Genomic DNA, 13,981 nt, shown 5'->3' on the forward strand with positions numbered 1-13,981 from the left:
GCTTGCCAAGGGTTAAAGGGGACTGAGCTGGATTCCTAGAGAGGAGAGAAAATAAAGGCGTTGGGGGTTGGGTGGGGGGAACAAAACACCCGAGCCCCAGCCCCTCCCTCTCCGCCCTCCCTAAAAAGGAGGCGGGGCCTTTGTCTCTCTCTTCTGCACGTGCTGCATCCAGGGCGCCTCCGGGAAGCCGGTGAGTCTCTGCATTGGGGAGAAGAGGGGGGGGGTCCCCGGGATGCAGGGGGGAGCGGGGGGACCCCCAAGTCAAGGGGCAGAGGCTCCTGCCCCCCTCCCTCTGCAAAGCCGTTTGGGGAGGGAAGAAAAGGGCCTGCAAAGAAGCCCCCTTCGGACCGAGGAATCCAGACGTTGTTGTGGGAAACAAAGATTTGTACGCAAAATAGATGCCAAATAAAAAAGGAGAGCGTGAGCCATGCAATCAATTGAGACTTTGGGAAGAGGGGAGAGGGCAAAGAAAAGAAAGCACTTCTTCCTGCGGGGCAGAAACAAGCCTGCGGAACTCCCCGCCCCAGGAGGCCAGGCTGGGACCAGGGCAGGGAGGAGGAGGAGGAGGAGAGGCTCCTGGGGGCTTCATCCTCGAGGGCTGAGCTCTTCTCTCCCCAGAGATGCTGCTGAGTCCCAGTTGCTGGAAGGAGCGCAGGGGGGGAGAGAGAGAGGGGGGCTCTTGCGCCCCAGTCCGACTGGGGGGCTTCCCATTCAGGCCCCTGTGAGAATCATAGGAACATGGAATCATAGAATTGGAAGGGAGCCCGAGGGTCATCTAGTCCAATGCAGGGAGGAGGAGAAGCTCCTTGTGCCCATCAGGCTGATTCATTTCACAGAAACCGCTTCCATTGCCTCCACTTTTGGCCTGGTCACTTTCCCCCTAGGAGGGCAAGAGGGTTTCTTCTTCTTCATTCTTCCTTTTTTTCTTAGAGAAAGTTCAGAGTCTGGCGTGTGGTGCAGTCCAGCCCTGGTTCCTAGCAAGACTCATCCACACTTGCTCAGGGGACCTTCTTCTGCTGACCGTGTGCCAGTTTCATAACAGAACAATATATTTCCTTTGCAGTATTTGCCAGCACCTCTAAATGAGACAAGCAGAACTTGGTCAAAGAAAAAGGGGGTTCCCTCCTAAAGATGGATGAGGAAGACTCAGATGGCCCTGGAGTAGGAAGAGGCCATGCTATGGAAACTGGGAGCAGTGGGGGATTCTGGGAAAGCTCTGGGCGGAAGATCCTGGGAGAGGAGGACACCCTTCGCTCAGAGGCGCAGAGCCAGCAGTTGAGGCAGTCCTGTCACCAGGAGGCTGAAGGACCACGAAAGGTTTGCAGCCGACTCTACCACCTTTGCCACCAGTGGCTGAAGCCAGAAAGGCACACGAAAGCTGAGATGCTGGACCTGGTGATCTTGGAGCAGTTCCTGGCTGTCCTTCCAGCGGAGATGGAGAGCTGGGTGAGGGAATGCGGAGCAGAGACCAGTTCCCAGGCGGTGGCCCTGGCCGAAGGTTTCCTCCTGAGTCAGGCAGAGGAGAGGAAGCAGGCGGAGAAGCAGGTGAGAGAGACTTTCCTCTGGATGCTCCCAAGGGTATCCAAACAGGAGGGAGAAGATCCCTAAATCCCATCCTTTTTGGAAAGTATCAAAGGCGCTATATTGGACATTAGGGATGTTGCCCCTGCCATTCCTTTTCTAATAGTTCTCATTATTTGTTTTGAATCCTTGTTTCTTTTTCAGGAAAATGATCTGTCTGCAGAAATGGTTCCTGATTCCTTTGGGGCAGAGAGAATTTTGTTGGACACCAGAGAGAGGCCGTTGGGTAAGGAGGAAGGAGTTTTTCCTCTGTGTGGTCACATTTTGGTGATTCTCAAACTAATCTGCTGGTTCATTCAATATTTTGGGGATGACACTTGGGGCCCAGAGGCCAAAGGAGATCAGATATATTTCAGCATAACTAAAATATGAAATGGGAACAAATTTCACACCCCTGAGAGAAGCATCCTGCACTCCTGTCTCCCCACTTCCCTTTGTCTCTTGCAGGTGAAAGAAGGATGCCGGCAAGACCTCCTCCCCCATCTCTTCCTCCTGGTGGAGGGGAAGCAGCGGCTGAGGAACCGGATCAGGTAGGGGGAAGGAGTCTGGGGGGAAAGGGGCTGGGGCAGCCAGGGCGTTTCTGGGGACAAATGAATCCCCTCTTGCTCTCTGTCAAAGCTGCCCTTAACAAAGGCTGAAAATGCCATTAATGAAGGTTTTTGTGCTGAGGATAAAGAGTAACCCCTTCACCTTAACTCTGAATGTCGCTAGTATTATTCATTATAAATTGTCTTTGGGACATCTGGGGAGTCTTTCCATCCCAGAACAACACACAGGGAGAGGAGAGAGGGATACTTCCATTTGGCAAACTGGAATGCTTGCATAGACATATTGATCTGAATAAAACAACGTGGAGTTCCACCCATTTTCACCGAGTCATACCTATCATTAAAATACACTATTAAAAAATTCCATTAAAGCATTAAAATAAGCACCAATAATCAGAATGTGCAGCAGAACAATCCGATTAAAACAACCCAGGCAGGAAGCAAAAGAGCAACATGCAGGAGATAATCTTTATGCTACCTAAGAGAAGGATCTTTTTCTTTCAGAGCTCAGTTTCTTTTGAAGATGTAGCTGTTTGTTTCACAGCTGAGGAGTGGGCATTGCTGGATCCTGCCCAGAGAGCTCTGCATAAGGAAGTCATGGAGGAGACTTGTAGGACCATGATCTCTCTGGGTAAAGTTCCCTCTTGGGTCATCATATCTGCTTTGGAATTCAACAGATATTTCTCTGGGACAAACCTCCCATATTTGGATGGATCCCAACGTTGCCACCTAGAGCAATTGGGATTCTCACACCCCCACAGCTCACCTGGCATGGAGGGCTGGGGACTGTTTTGTCTGTGAATATTGTTCCTTGCCTTCTGTCTTTTTCTACAGGGATCAGGATGTGGATAGGCTTTCTGAGTGTCTAAGGAAGTGGACGTCGCTTAATCTTTTGAAATCACCAATAGTTAGTTTAGAGCTTTTTGATCTATTTTCCAAACCCATTTAGAATTCTGTCATTACACAGCAATTTAATTCTCCCCTGGACGCTAGGTAATTGGTAGACAGAGAATCCAATTCATATTCAAATAGAGTTCTGACCTTGCAAATGGAGTTGGTTCAATGATTGAGCCAAAGAAATTTCACCCCTGAAAAGAACAGGCTTTTTGAATCTGAATTTCCCATAAATATGTCAGTGAATGTCAGTCACGCAGTGAACTCTGCAGTAAGACTTCCCATCTAACACCCTTCAGATCTTCCTTTATTACAAATGTTCATGAGCATTATTCAAAAAATGGGAACTCGATTTCTTTCTTAGGCTTTGGTCTGTTCCTCTCTTCATTGCAGGTGGTGATGAATCAGAAATTAAGAACAAGGGACAACAGGACAAAATCCACACAGTGGAGAAGCCACATCCAGATTTGGAACATGGAGAGAACTTCAGTCAGGGCTCCCATGCCACTTCCCATCAAAGAAATCCTATTCGGAAGAAACCCTTTCAGTGTTTGGAATGTGGAAAGAGCTTCAGTCACAGCTCACATCTCAAACACCATCAAAGAATTCATTCAGGGGAGAAACCATATCAGTGTTTGCAATGTGAAAAGTTCTTTACTACAAGCAGATACTTACGTCGACATCAGAGGATTCACAGTGGGGAGAAACCATATCAGTGCTTGGAATGTGGGAAGAGCTTCTCCAGGAAGGACAATCTCACTTCCCATCAGAGAAATCATACAGGGGAGAAACCATATCAGTGCCTCAAATGTGAGAAGTGCTTTACTACAAGAATAGACTTCGATCAACATAAGAGAATTCACAGTGGGGAGAAACCATGTAAGTGCTTGGAATGTGGGAAGAGCTTCAGTCGGAAGAATAGTCTTACTTCCCATCAAAGTATTCATACAGGGGAGAAGCCCTATCAGTGTTTGGAGTGTGGAAAGAGCTTCACTCGGAAAAATAGTCTTACGTCCCATCAAAGAATTCATACAGGGGAGAAGCCATATCAGTGCTTGGAATGCACAAAATATTTTGCTTCAACAAAAAAGTTATGGCAACATAAGAGAATTCACACTGGGGAGAAACCATTTCAATGCCAAGAGTGTGGAAAGAGATTCACCTTCAAGGAAAATCTCACTTCCCATCAAAAAATTCATACAGGGAAGAAACCATTTCAGTGCTTGGAATGTGGTAAGAGCTTCATTTGGAATAATAGTCTTACTTCCCATCAAAGAATTCACACTGGGGAGAAGCCATTTCAATGCCAAGAGTGCAGAAAGAGATTCACATTCAAGCAAAATCTCACTTCCCATCAAAGAATTCACACAGGGAGAAACCATATCAGTGCTTGGAATGTGGAAAGAGCTGGAAGGAAATCTCACTTCCCATGAAAGAACTCACAGCGGGGGAAATCCTGGAATTATAGAATAGTAGCTTTGGGAGGAATCTTGAGGGTCATCTAGTTTAACCAACTGCAATGCATCTTCTTGATAATTAGTCAGAATCTTCTTTCTTGTTCTGTTCTTGTGGGGTCACATGGTTCTTCACCTCCTTTTCAGTCATGAGAATAACTGAGAGTTAGGTTAGGCTCCCCAAGGCCGTCCAGTGAGCTCCATGGCCAAGGAGGGATTTGAACCCAGGTCTCCCGGGGTGTAGTCGAATACTCTGGCAATGTACTACACTGGCTCTCCCATGAGACTCTTAGAAATTGTTTCTGCATGTTTGCTTAAAATTTGGGTGCCATATTCTGGTGTTTGTGTCTAAAGTTGTATACTCCTCTAGCAAAGTCATTTATGTAATAAAAGTAAGTCAAGTTCAGTATTATAATAGGTTTAAGGCAATGTCATATGGGGGAGGGGCTGTTGATTGGCTGAGAGTTTGGAAGGGTGTTTAAGAAAGTACAACATAACCATCAGGCCTTTGGCTAATGAAACTTTATCATTTTCAGCGTCTTTGTGGGAGACGGAAATATTGGTGTGTTTCACTTTTGTTTTTATTATGTAATTGGTGTTTTTATTCTGAATGTTAATGCTGCGTAATGCCCTGATATCTTCCAATGAAGGCAGTATACGAATTTTAATAAATGAAAAAATAAGGTCATAAATCATAAAGGAAAATATAAAAATACTCTGGAATGAAGGGGCTGTTTGGTGAAAGACCCAGGCAAGACCCAGCTCACAGCTCTGCCCCTTGAGTCCTCTGGGAAGGGCCCCCATAGCTCAGGGCCTGGGGACGCCTGCTGGGCATGCAGAAGGGAACAGGCTCCATCTCCCCTGCAAGCATCTCAAGGAACATGCCCCGTCTTGAATCCTGGAGGGTCACGGCTGCCAGTCAGGGCTGGGAACCTGGAGCAGCTGGAGGGACCCCAGGATCTGTCCTGGCCGAAGGCACCAACTTCTTCCTGTCCCACTTCCGAGGAGGCAGCAGCACCCGGGGGTCTTCTGGGGAGCAGGTGCATTCACCCTGCTGGGGGTGGGCATGCAGAGGGGCCCCCTGTCGCCTGGGGACCATGACCCCATTAAGGCCTGTGGAGGCCCCCGGCCGTTGAAATCTCTGGGTCCCCTCGCAAATGATCTCCGAACCCCTTTCTGATTTTACCAACCAGCAATTGCAATAAGCCCAATCAATATTCTGTTGATCCGTTGTCGTGGGGCCCCTAAGAGGCGCAGGGCCCAGAGTCTGGTGCCAGCTCTGCCTGCTTGGCCCTCCTGCCCTGCTGGGGCAACTCCTCAGAGGAGAGGGCAGGGCCGAAGGCAGCATCCTCTGGGCTGGGAGAGGAGTTGGAGCCCCTGGTGTCTTCCAGCCCCACCCTCTTCGCCCCCATCTCCAGGGTCTCCCGGTTCTTGCCCCCCATTTCCTGGGTGGGGGAGACCGACGGGATGACCCTGGGGGTCCCCCAACCCCCGATGGGGTTTCCTCCTTCCAGCTGCCCCTCCTGCTGCTGTTTCCCAGGGGGGGAGCAGCTCAGCTCATCAGCCAAGAGGGCCCCCCCAAATCCTCCTGCTTTGGAGAGGGAGAGAAGGGGTGCACGGCAGGCCAAGGGTTAAGAGGAGCCGAGGAGCGGAGCTGCCTTCCTAGAGCGGACAGGAAAAGAAGGGGAAGCCGGCTGGTCCTCCCGAGCCCAAGCCCCTCCCTCCGCAGCGCCTACCTCCCTCGAGAGGAAGGGATCTGCCCGCTCTCTTCTGGGATCTGGTGAGCCTCCTCTCCCTTCCCCAGAGGGTGCATTGGGGCGAAGGGGAGGGGGCAGAGGGGGTCTTCCAAATCCATGCAGCGTGGGACCCCCAAGTGAGGGAGCAGAGGGTCCTGACCCCTTCTTTTCTGCAAACCAGAGCGGGTGGCGAGTTTGCAGCAGGTATGAAACTGTGTTCCTTATTGTGCCAACTCCCTGGGGCACCCACAAAATTCCACAGGAAGGAGCCAGACAAGGTGAGGTACAGGTGGGTAAAGGACCCCGGACGGTTAGGTCCAGTCGAATTCAGCTTTGAGGTGTGGCTCTCATCGCTGATTTTAGCCTGAGTGAGCTGGCGTTTGACCAGGCAGGATTCAGGGTCAGGTGGCCAGCAGGACTAGACCGCTTCTGGTGCAACAGGACACTGTGATGAGTGCCAGAGTGCATGGAAACGCCATTTCCCTTCCTGCTGCAGTGGTACCTATTTATCTACTTGCTTTCAACCCTGCTAGGTTGGCAGGAGCTGGGACGGAGCAATGGGAGCTCAGCCTGTCTCCCAGATTCGAACCTGCGACCTTACAATCGGCAAGCTCAAGAAGCTCTATGGTTTAGACTACAGCGCCACCTCATCCACGACAGCCCAACACCCCCCCAAATCAGAGGGCACTCAGCAAATGAGACTTTCATAGAATCACAGAATTGTAGAGTGGGAAGGGACCCTGGCAGTCATCTAGTCCACCTCCCTGCATTACGAGAATCTCCACTAAAGCATCCATGACGCTTTTAAAATCTCCATGGAAGGAGAGTCCACCAGCCTTTGCAGGGAGGCTGTTCCATTGTTGAACATCCCTTACCCTCAGAGACTTAGACAGAAGCTTCTTGAAGCCACGAGCCAATTCCCCTCCTCTCAGGTTCCTCTTTCCCCATCTCAACCATTCCTCATACGGCTTGGCTTCCAGACCCTTGATCATCTTGGCTACCCTCCTCTGCACATGTTCCAGCTGGTCAACATCCTTCCTAAATTGTTGTCCATGTGTGGCTAAAGTATTCCATCTGTGGTCTGACCAAGCAGTATAGAACACTGCTATTACTTCCCTGAATCCGGACACTAGACTGGCTTCCCACTTACCTTTGTCTCATGCAGGTGATATAAGGTTGCTGGCAAGACCTTCTCATCCATCTTTTCTTGGTGGCGGAGGGGAAGCAGCGGCTGTGGAACCAGCTCGGGTAGGGGAAGGCTGCCTTGTGGGGGAAGAGGCGGAGTGGTGGGGCAGCCATGATTCCTCTGGAGTCCCAGAAATCTCTCGCCTCTTCCTCTTGGCTTCTGTCAAAACTGCCCCTTGAAGTTGTTTTGGGGGCACTGGTGAGTCCTCCACCTACACAGAACAATGCACAGAACAAAACACAAAATAAAATAATTCCATTAAGACATTAAAATAAGCATCTATACTTAGAATGTATGGGAAACAAAACAATCCCATTAAAAAAGGCACAGCACTTAACAGGCAGGAAACAGCAAAACAATTTGTGGTAATATAATCATTATACTGGCTAAGAGGAGGACCTTTCTTTCTTTTAAAGAGTTCACTGTCCTTTGAAAACGTCGTTGTTCCTTTCCTAGGTGAAGAGTGGGTGTGGCTGGATCCTGACCGGAGAGCTCTGCATACGGAAGTCATAAAGGAGAATTGTGGGATCATGGCTGCTCTTGGTAAGGCTCCCTGTTGGATCTTAATATCTTTTTTGAAATTCTGTACTAATCTGTCTATGTGAGAAACATCCCAGATTTCGATGGTTCTGAACAGCGCCACCTACAGCATCTGGGATTCTCACACCCCACAGCTCACCTTGAATGGAGGGTTATCCAGCTGTATTGCAAGACGATACCCAGCTATTCCTCGTTCTGCTAGGTGGTGTTTTCAAGTTCGTTCATTTTCCTTTGCATCCAGAAACTCCAATTCTTATTCTCACTCACTATCAAGAAAATTGTTCCTCTGGTCCAGTACAATGAGTGTTCCTTATTAGGATAATAATCTAAAATTCTTTATTTATTATATGCTCATTAATTTGTACCCTATCCCATCTCCTGTTGGGCATGATGTCCCACCTTAATTTAGGAAGAAAAGTCCTTCCAATTACTCTCCTTTTCCCCCCAGATGAGTCACCAGCTGCTTGGTGGCTCCCCCCCCCCCCCGAGTTTACTTCAGCTTGAACTCTCCCAGCTCTCTCTCTGCCATCACAGAATGTTTCTTACTGTTTCAGTCCATGGCTCCTCCATTCCTCTGCTCCAGAATAATAGTGAAGAAACAGCCTCGTTAGAGGGCTTTGTGTTTTTCTTTTCTTTTTCTTCTTCATCATCTTCTGTTTATCCAATTTACTTTCTTTTCCTATTTATCCACTCTGTTTTATTTTTATCTAGCTTGACTTTCATTGTATTCTATGCTGATATCCCCTGAAAACAGAGCATGCGAGGTTCACCCCAGTTCATCTCCCTGTCTTCAAAGACAGAGTATGATACTATCTTTGCCCTGGCTATCATAAATCATCACATAAGAATCTCTGCTGGCAGAGCGGCAACAGCCAAGAACTAGCCAGCCTCCCCCACCTTGGAAGTCACCGCTTCTGTCCCTTTTGCTTCACCAAAGAGATGAGTGACATTAGAGATGCAACAGATTCCATGATTGGACCAAACAAAATCCACCCCAAAATCCATGCCAGAAAAGAGCCAGGCTTTTGGAACCTCAGCTTCCCATAAAGATGTCCCTGAATGCCAGTCAACCAATTCAATGAACCCTAAAGTAAGTCCTCTCATCTATCTCCCTTCTGTTCTTCCTCTCTTACAAGCGTTAATAGGCGTTGTTCAATAATTGCGGGCTCCATTTCTTGCTTAGCCTCTATTCATCTCTCTCTTTGTTGCAGGTGGTGATGAACTGGAAATGGAGAACAAGGGAGACCATGATGAAATTCACACGGGGGAGAAACCATATAGAAATATGGAGTGTGCAAAGAGATTCAGTCAAAGCTCCCATTCAACTTCCCCTCAGAAGAATCCCATTGGGAAGAAACCTTATCAGTGCTTGGAGTGTGGAAAGAGCTTTGGTTGGAGGGCTCATCTCACTGTCCATGAAAGAATTCACACAGGAGAGAAACCATATCAGTGCTTGGAATGTGGCAAGAGCTTCAATCAGCAGGCCAATCTCACTACCCATCAGAGAATCCATACAGGGGAGAAACCTTACCAGTGCTTGGAATGTGGAAAGAGCTTCAAGGAAAGGGCCAAGCTCACTTCCCATCAAGTAATCCACACAGGGGAGAATCCTTATCATTGCTTGGAATGTGGAAAGAGCTTCAACTGGAAATATAATCTCATTTCCCATCAAAGAACCCATACAGGGGAGAAACCGTTTCAGTGCTTGGAATGTGGAATGAGATTCAGTCACAAGGGAAGTCTCACTTCCCATGAAAGAACTCATTCCTGGGAGAGTCCACACAAATGCTTGGAATGTGGAAGGAGTTTTAGTCAGGACTCCCATCTCATTTCCCATCAAATAATTCATACAATGGAGAGACCATATAAATGCTTGGAATGTGGAGAGTGTTTTAGTCAGGAGTCCTTTCTCACTTCCCATCAAAGAACTCACAGCGGGGAGAATCACAGTCTCCCAGAATCATTGAATTGTTGCATTGGATTGGATGGTGAGAGTCATCTTCTCCAAGCCCCTGCAATGAAGGATATTCAACAAAAGAATTCATGACAGATGGCCGTCGAACCTTTGCTTGAAAACCTTCCAATTCAGGAGTGTCCCACACCACCTGAACTACTTTCTTTCACAGTCGAACAGTTCTTGCTGCTAGAAAGTTCTTCCTGATGTTTAGTCAGAATCTCCTTCCTTCTATCTGAAATCCATTGGTTTGGGTCCTCCTTCCACCAGAGTAGGAGAGACCAAGTTTGCTCCATCTTCCATGGCACGGCCCTTCGCATATTGAAAGATGTGAAGCAGTGCCGGGTCCCCCAGTGAGCATCATGGCTAAGGAGGGACTTGAACCCAGGTCTGCCAAGTCGTATTCTGACACTCTAACCACTATACCACACTAGCTCTGTCAGGAGACTCTTGGAAAGTGTGCATGCATGTGTGTCTCTTTAAGTTTAGGCACACTGTTCTGGTGCTTGTATTTAAAGTTGTGTACACATGGGATCAAAATAAGAATAGTGCATTTAAATTACTGTTAGCTAAGGAGGCAGAAAGGGTGAGTTTGGGGTGCTGCAGCTGAGAACTGGGAAGCACAGTTGTGTAACAACATCAAAACCAGAGCTTTGCTTAATTAAAACCATGTCCTTTCTAATTAAATCTATGTCCTTGTAAATGTGTTTGTGGGAAGGGGTTATTCTTTCTTTTATTATGTATTTTGTGTTTTTATTTTTCATCTTTCTGTTGTGAAACACTCAGATCTTCGGCTAAAAGGTAAAGGTAAAGGTACCCCTGCCCGTACGGGCCAGTTGTGTCCGACTCTAGGGTTGTGCGCCCATCTCACTTAAGAGGCCGGGGGCCAGCGCTTTCCGCAGACACTTCCGGGTCACGTGGCCAGTGTGACAAGCTGCATCTGGCGAGCCAGCGCAGCACACGGAAACACCATTTACCTTCCCGCTGGTGTTGTTGTTTAGTCGTTTAGTCGTGTCCGCCTCTTTGTGACCCCCTGGACCAGAGCACGCCAGGCACTTCTGTCCTCCACTGCCTCCCGCAGTTTGGCCAAACTCATGCTGGTAGCTTCAAGAACACCATCCAACCATCTCATTCTCTGTCGTCCCCTTCTCCTTGTGCCCTCCATCTTTCCCAACATCAGGGTCTTTTCCAGGGAGTCCTCTCTTCTCATGAGGTGGCCAAAGTATTGGAGCCTCAGCTTCAGGATCTGTCCTTCCAGTGAGCACTCAGGGCTGATTTCCTTCAGAATGGAGAGGTTTGATCTTCTTGCAGTCCGTGGGACTCTCAAGAGTCTCCTCCAGCACCATAATTCAAAAGCATCAATTCTTCGGCGATCAGCCTTCTTTATGGTCCAGCTCTCACTTCCATACATCACTACTGGGAAAACCATGGCTTTTACTATACGGACCTTTGTTGGCAAGGTGATGTCTCTGCTTTTTAAGATGTTGTCTAGGTTTGCCATCGCCTTTCTCCCAAGGGGCAGACGTCTTTTAATTTCGTGACTGCTGTCACCATCTGCACTGATCATGGAGCCCAAGAAAGTAAAATCTCTCACTGCCTCCATTTCTTCCCCATCTATTTGCCAGGAGGTGATGGGCCCCGTGGCCATGATCTTCGTTTTTTTGATGTTGAGCTTCAGACCATATTTTGCGCTCTCCTCTTTCACCCTCATTAAAAGGTTCTTTAATTCCTCTTCACTTTCTGCCATCAAGGTTGTGTCATCTGCATATCTGAGGTTGTTGATATTTCTTCCGGCAATCTTAATTCCGGCTTGGGATTCATCCAGCCCAGCCTTTCGCATGATGAATTCTGCATATAAGTTAAATAAGCAGGGAGACAATATACAGCCTTGCCGTACTCCTTTCCCAATTTGGAACCAATCAGTTGTTCCATATCCAGTTCTAACTGTAGCTTCTTGTCCCACATAGAGATTTCGCAGGAGACAGATGAGGTGATCAGGCACTCCCATTTCTTTAAGAACTTGCCATAGTTTGCTGTGGTCAACACAGTCAAAGGCTTTTGCATAGTCAATGAAGCAGAAGTAGATGTCTTTCTGGAACTCTCTGGCTTTCTCCATAATCCAGCGCATGTTTGCAATTTGGTCTCTGGTTCCTCTGCCTCTTCTAAATCCAGCTTGCACTTCTGGGAGTTCTCGGTCCACATACTGCTTGAGCCTTCCTTGTAGAATTTTAAGCATAACCTTGCTAGCATGTGAAATGAGTGAAATTGTGCGGTAGTTGGAGCATTCTTTGGCACTGCCTTTCTTTGGGATTGGGATGTAGACTGATCTTCTCCAATCCTCTGGCCACTGCTGAGTTTTCCAAACTTGCTGGCATATTGAGTGTAGCACCTTAACAGCATCATCTTTTAAAATTTTAAACAGTTCAGCTGGAATACCATCACTTCCACTGGCCTTGTTATTTGCAGTGCTTTCTAAGGCCCATTTGACTTCACTCTCCAGGATGTCTGGCTCAAGGTCAGCAACCACACTACCTGGGGTGTACGAGACATCCATATCTTTCTGGTATAATTCCTCTGTGTATTCTTGCCACCTCTTCTTGATGTCTTCTGCTTCAGTTAGATCTTTACCACTTTTGTCCTTTATTATGGTAATCTTTGTACGAAATGTTCCTTTCATATTTCCGATTTTCTTGAACAGATCTCTGGTTCTTCCCGTTCTGTTGCTTTCCTCTATTTCTTTGCATTGCTCGTTTAAGAAGGCCTTCTTGTCTCTCCTTGCTGTTCTTTGGAAATCTGCATTCAATTTCCTGTATCTTTCACTATCTCCCTCGCATTTTGCTTGCCTTCTCTCCCCCGCTATTTGTAAGGCCTCGTTGGACAGCCACTTTGCTTTCTTGCATTTCTTTTTCATTGGGATGGTTTTAGTTGCTGCCTCCTGTATAATGTTGCGAGCCTCCATCCATAGTTCTTCAGGCACTCTGTCCAGCAAATCTAAATCCTTAAACCTGTTCCTCACTTCCACTGTGTATTCATAAGGGATTTGGTTTAGATTGTATCTTACCTGTCCAGTGGTTTTTCCTACTTTCTTCAGTTTAAGCTTGAATTTTGCTATAAGGAGCTGATGATCTGAGCCACAGTCAGCTCCAGGTCTTGTTTTTGCTGACTGTATAGAGCTTCTCCATCTTTGGCTGCAGAGAATATAATCAATCTGATTTCGATGTTGCCCATCTGGGGATGTCCATGTGTAGAGTCGTCTCTTGTGTTGTTGGAAAAGCGTGTTTGTGATGACCAGCTTGTTCTCTTGACAGAACTCTATTAGCCTTTGCCCTGCTTCGTTTTGATCTCCAAGGCCAAACTTGCCAGTTGTTCCTTTTATCTCTTGATTCCCTACTTTAGCATTCCAATCCCCTATAATGAGCAGAACATCCTTCTTTGGTGTCACTTCGATAAGGTTTTGTAAGTCTTCATAGAACTGGTCAATTTCAGTTTCTTCAGCACCAGTAGTTGGTGCATAAACTTGGATTACTGTGATGTTAAAAGGTCTGCCTTGGATTCGTATCGAGATCATTCTATCATTTTTGAGACTGCATCCCAGTACAGCTTTCGCCACTCTTTTGTTGACTATGAGGGCCACTCCATTTCTCTTACGGGTTTCTTGCCCACAGTAGTAGATATGGTAGTCATCCGAACTGAATTCGCCCATTCCCGTCCATTTTAGCTCACTGATGCCCAGGATGTCAATATTTATTCTTGCCATCTCATTTTTGACCACATCCAACTTACCCAGGTTCATGGTTCTTACATTCCAGGTTCCTATGCAATATTTTTCTTTACAGCATTGGACTTTCCTTTCGCTTCCATGCATATCCACAACTGAGCGTCCTTTCGGCTTTGGCCCAGCCGCTTCATCAGCTCTGGATCTACTTGTACTTGTCCTCCGCTCTTCCCCAGTAGCATGTTGGACACCTTCCGACCTGAGGGGCTCATCTTCCAGTGTCATAACTTTTATATGCCTGTTGTCTTTGTCCATGGAGTTTTCTTGGCAGGGATACTGGAGTGGCTTGCCGATTCCTACTCCAGGTGGATCA

The 13,981-nt window shown here is 47.5% G+C and overlaps 2 protein-coding genes across 6 annotated transcripts in view; both read left to right on the plus strand.

The window, feature by feature from the left end:
- Window positions 1-145: 145 nt before the first annotated feature.
- The window catches only part of LOC309517977 (uncharacterized protein), a 68,060-nt gene continuing 54,224 nt past the window's right edge, over window positions 146-13,981 (plus strand). The window contains exons 1-6 of one of the 5 annotated variants that reach the window (XM_082197711.1): window positions 146-190; window positions 1,064-1,533; window positions 1,726-1,807; window positions 2,029-2,111; window positions 2,634-2,760; window positions 3,417-5,245. In XM_082197711.1, the coding sequence (XP_082053837.1) occupies window positions 1,132-1,533; window positions 1,726-1,807; window positions 2,029-2,111; window positions 2,634-2,760; window positions 3,417-4,456 (1,734 nt within the window). In that variant the 5' untranslated portion in view covers window positions 146-190; window positions 1,064-1,131 and the 3' untranslated portion in view covers window positions 4,457-5,245. Of the gene's footprint in view, window positions 191-1,063; window positions 1,546-1,725; window positions 1,808-2,028; window positions 2,112-2,633; window positions 2,761-3,416; window positions 5,246-13,981 lie in introns of those variants that run through there. The other 4 variants (XM_082197710.1, XM_082197713.1, XM_082197714.1 and 1 more) reach the window with 4 other exon arrangements.
- The window catches only part of LOC309518030 (uncharacterized protein), a 118,403-nt gene continuing 110,542 nt past the window's right edge, over window positions 6,121-13,981 (plus strand). Inside the window, exons 1-2 of the mRNA XM_082197815.1 lie at window positions 6,121-6,257; window positions 7,379-7,461. The gene's annotated coding sequence lies outside the window, so the exon portion shown is untranslated. The remainder of the gene's footprint in view (window positions 6,258-7,378; window positions 7,462-13,981) is intronic.

This window comes from Podarcis vaucheri, assembly GCF_965113315.1.
Source record: "Podarcis vaucheri genome assembly, chromosome: 13".
Classification (NCBI taxonomy): Eukaryota; Metazoa; Chordata; class Lepidosauria; order Squamata; family Lacertidae; genus Podarcis; species Podarcis vaucheri.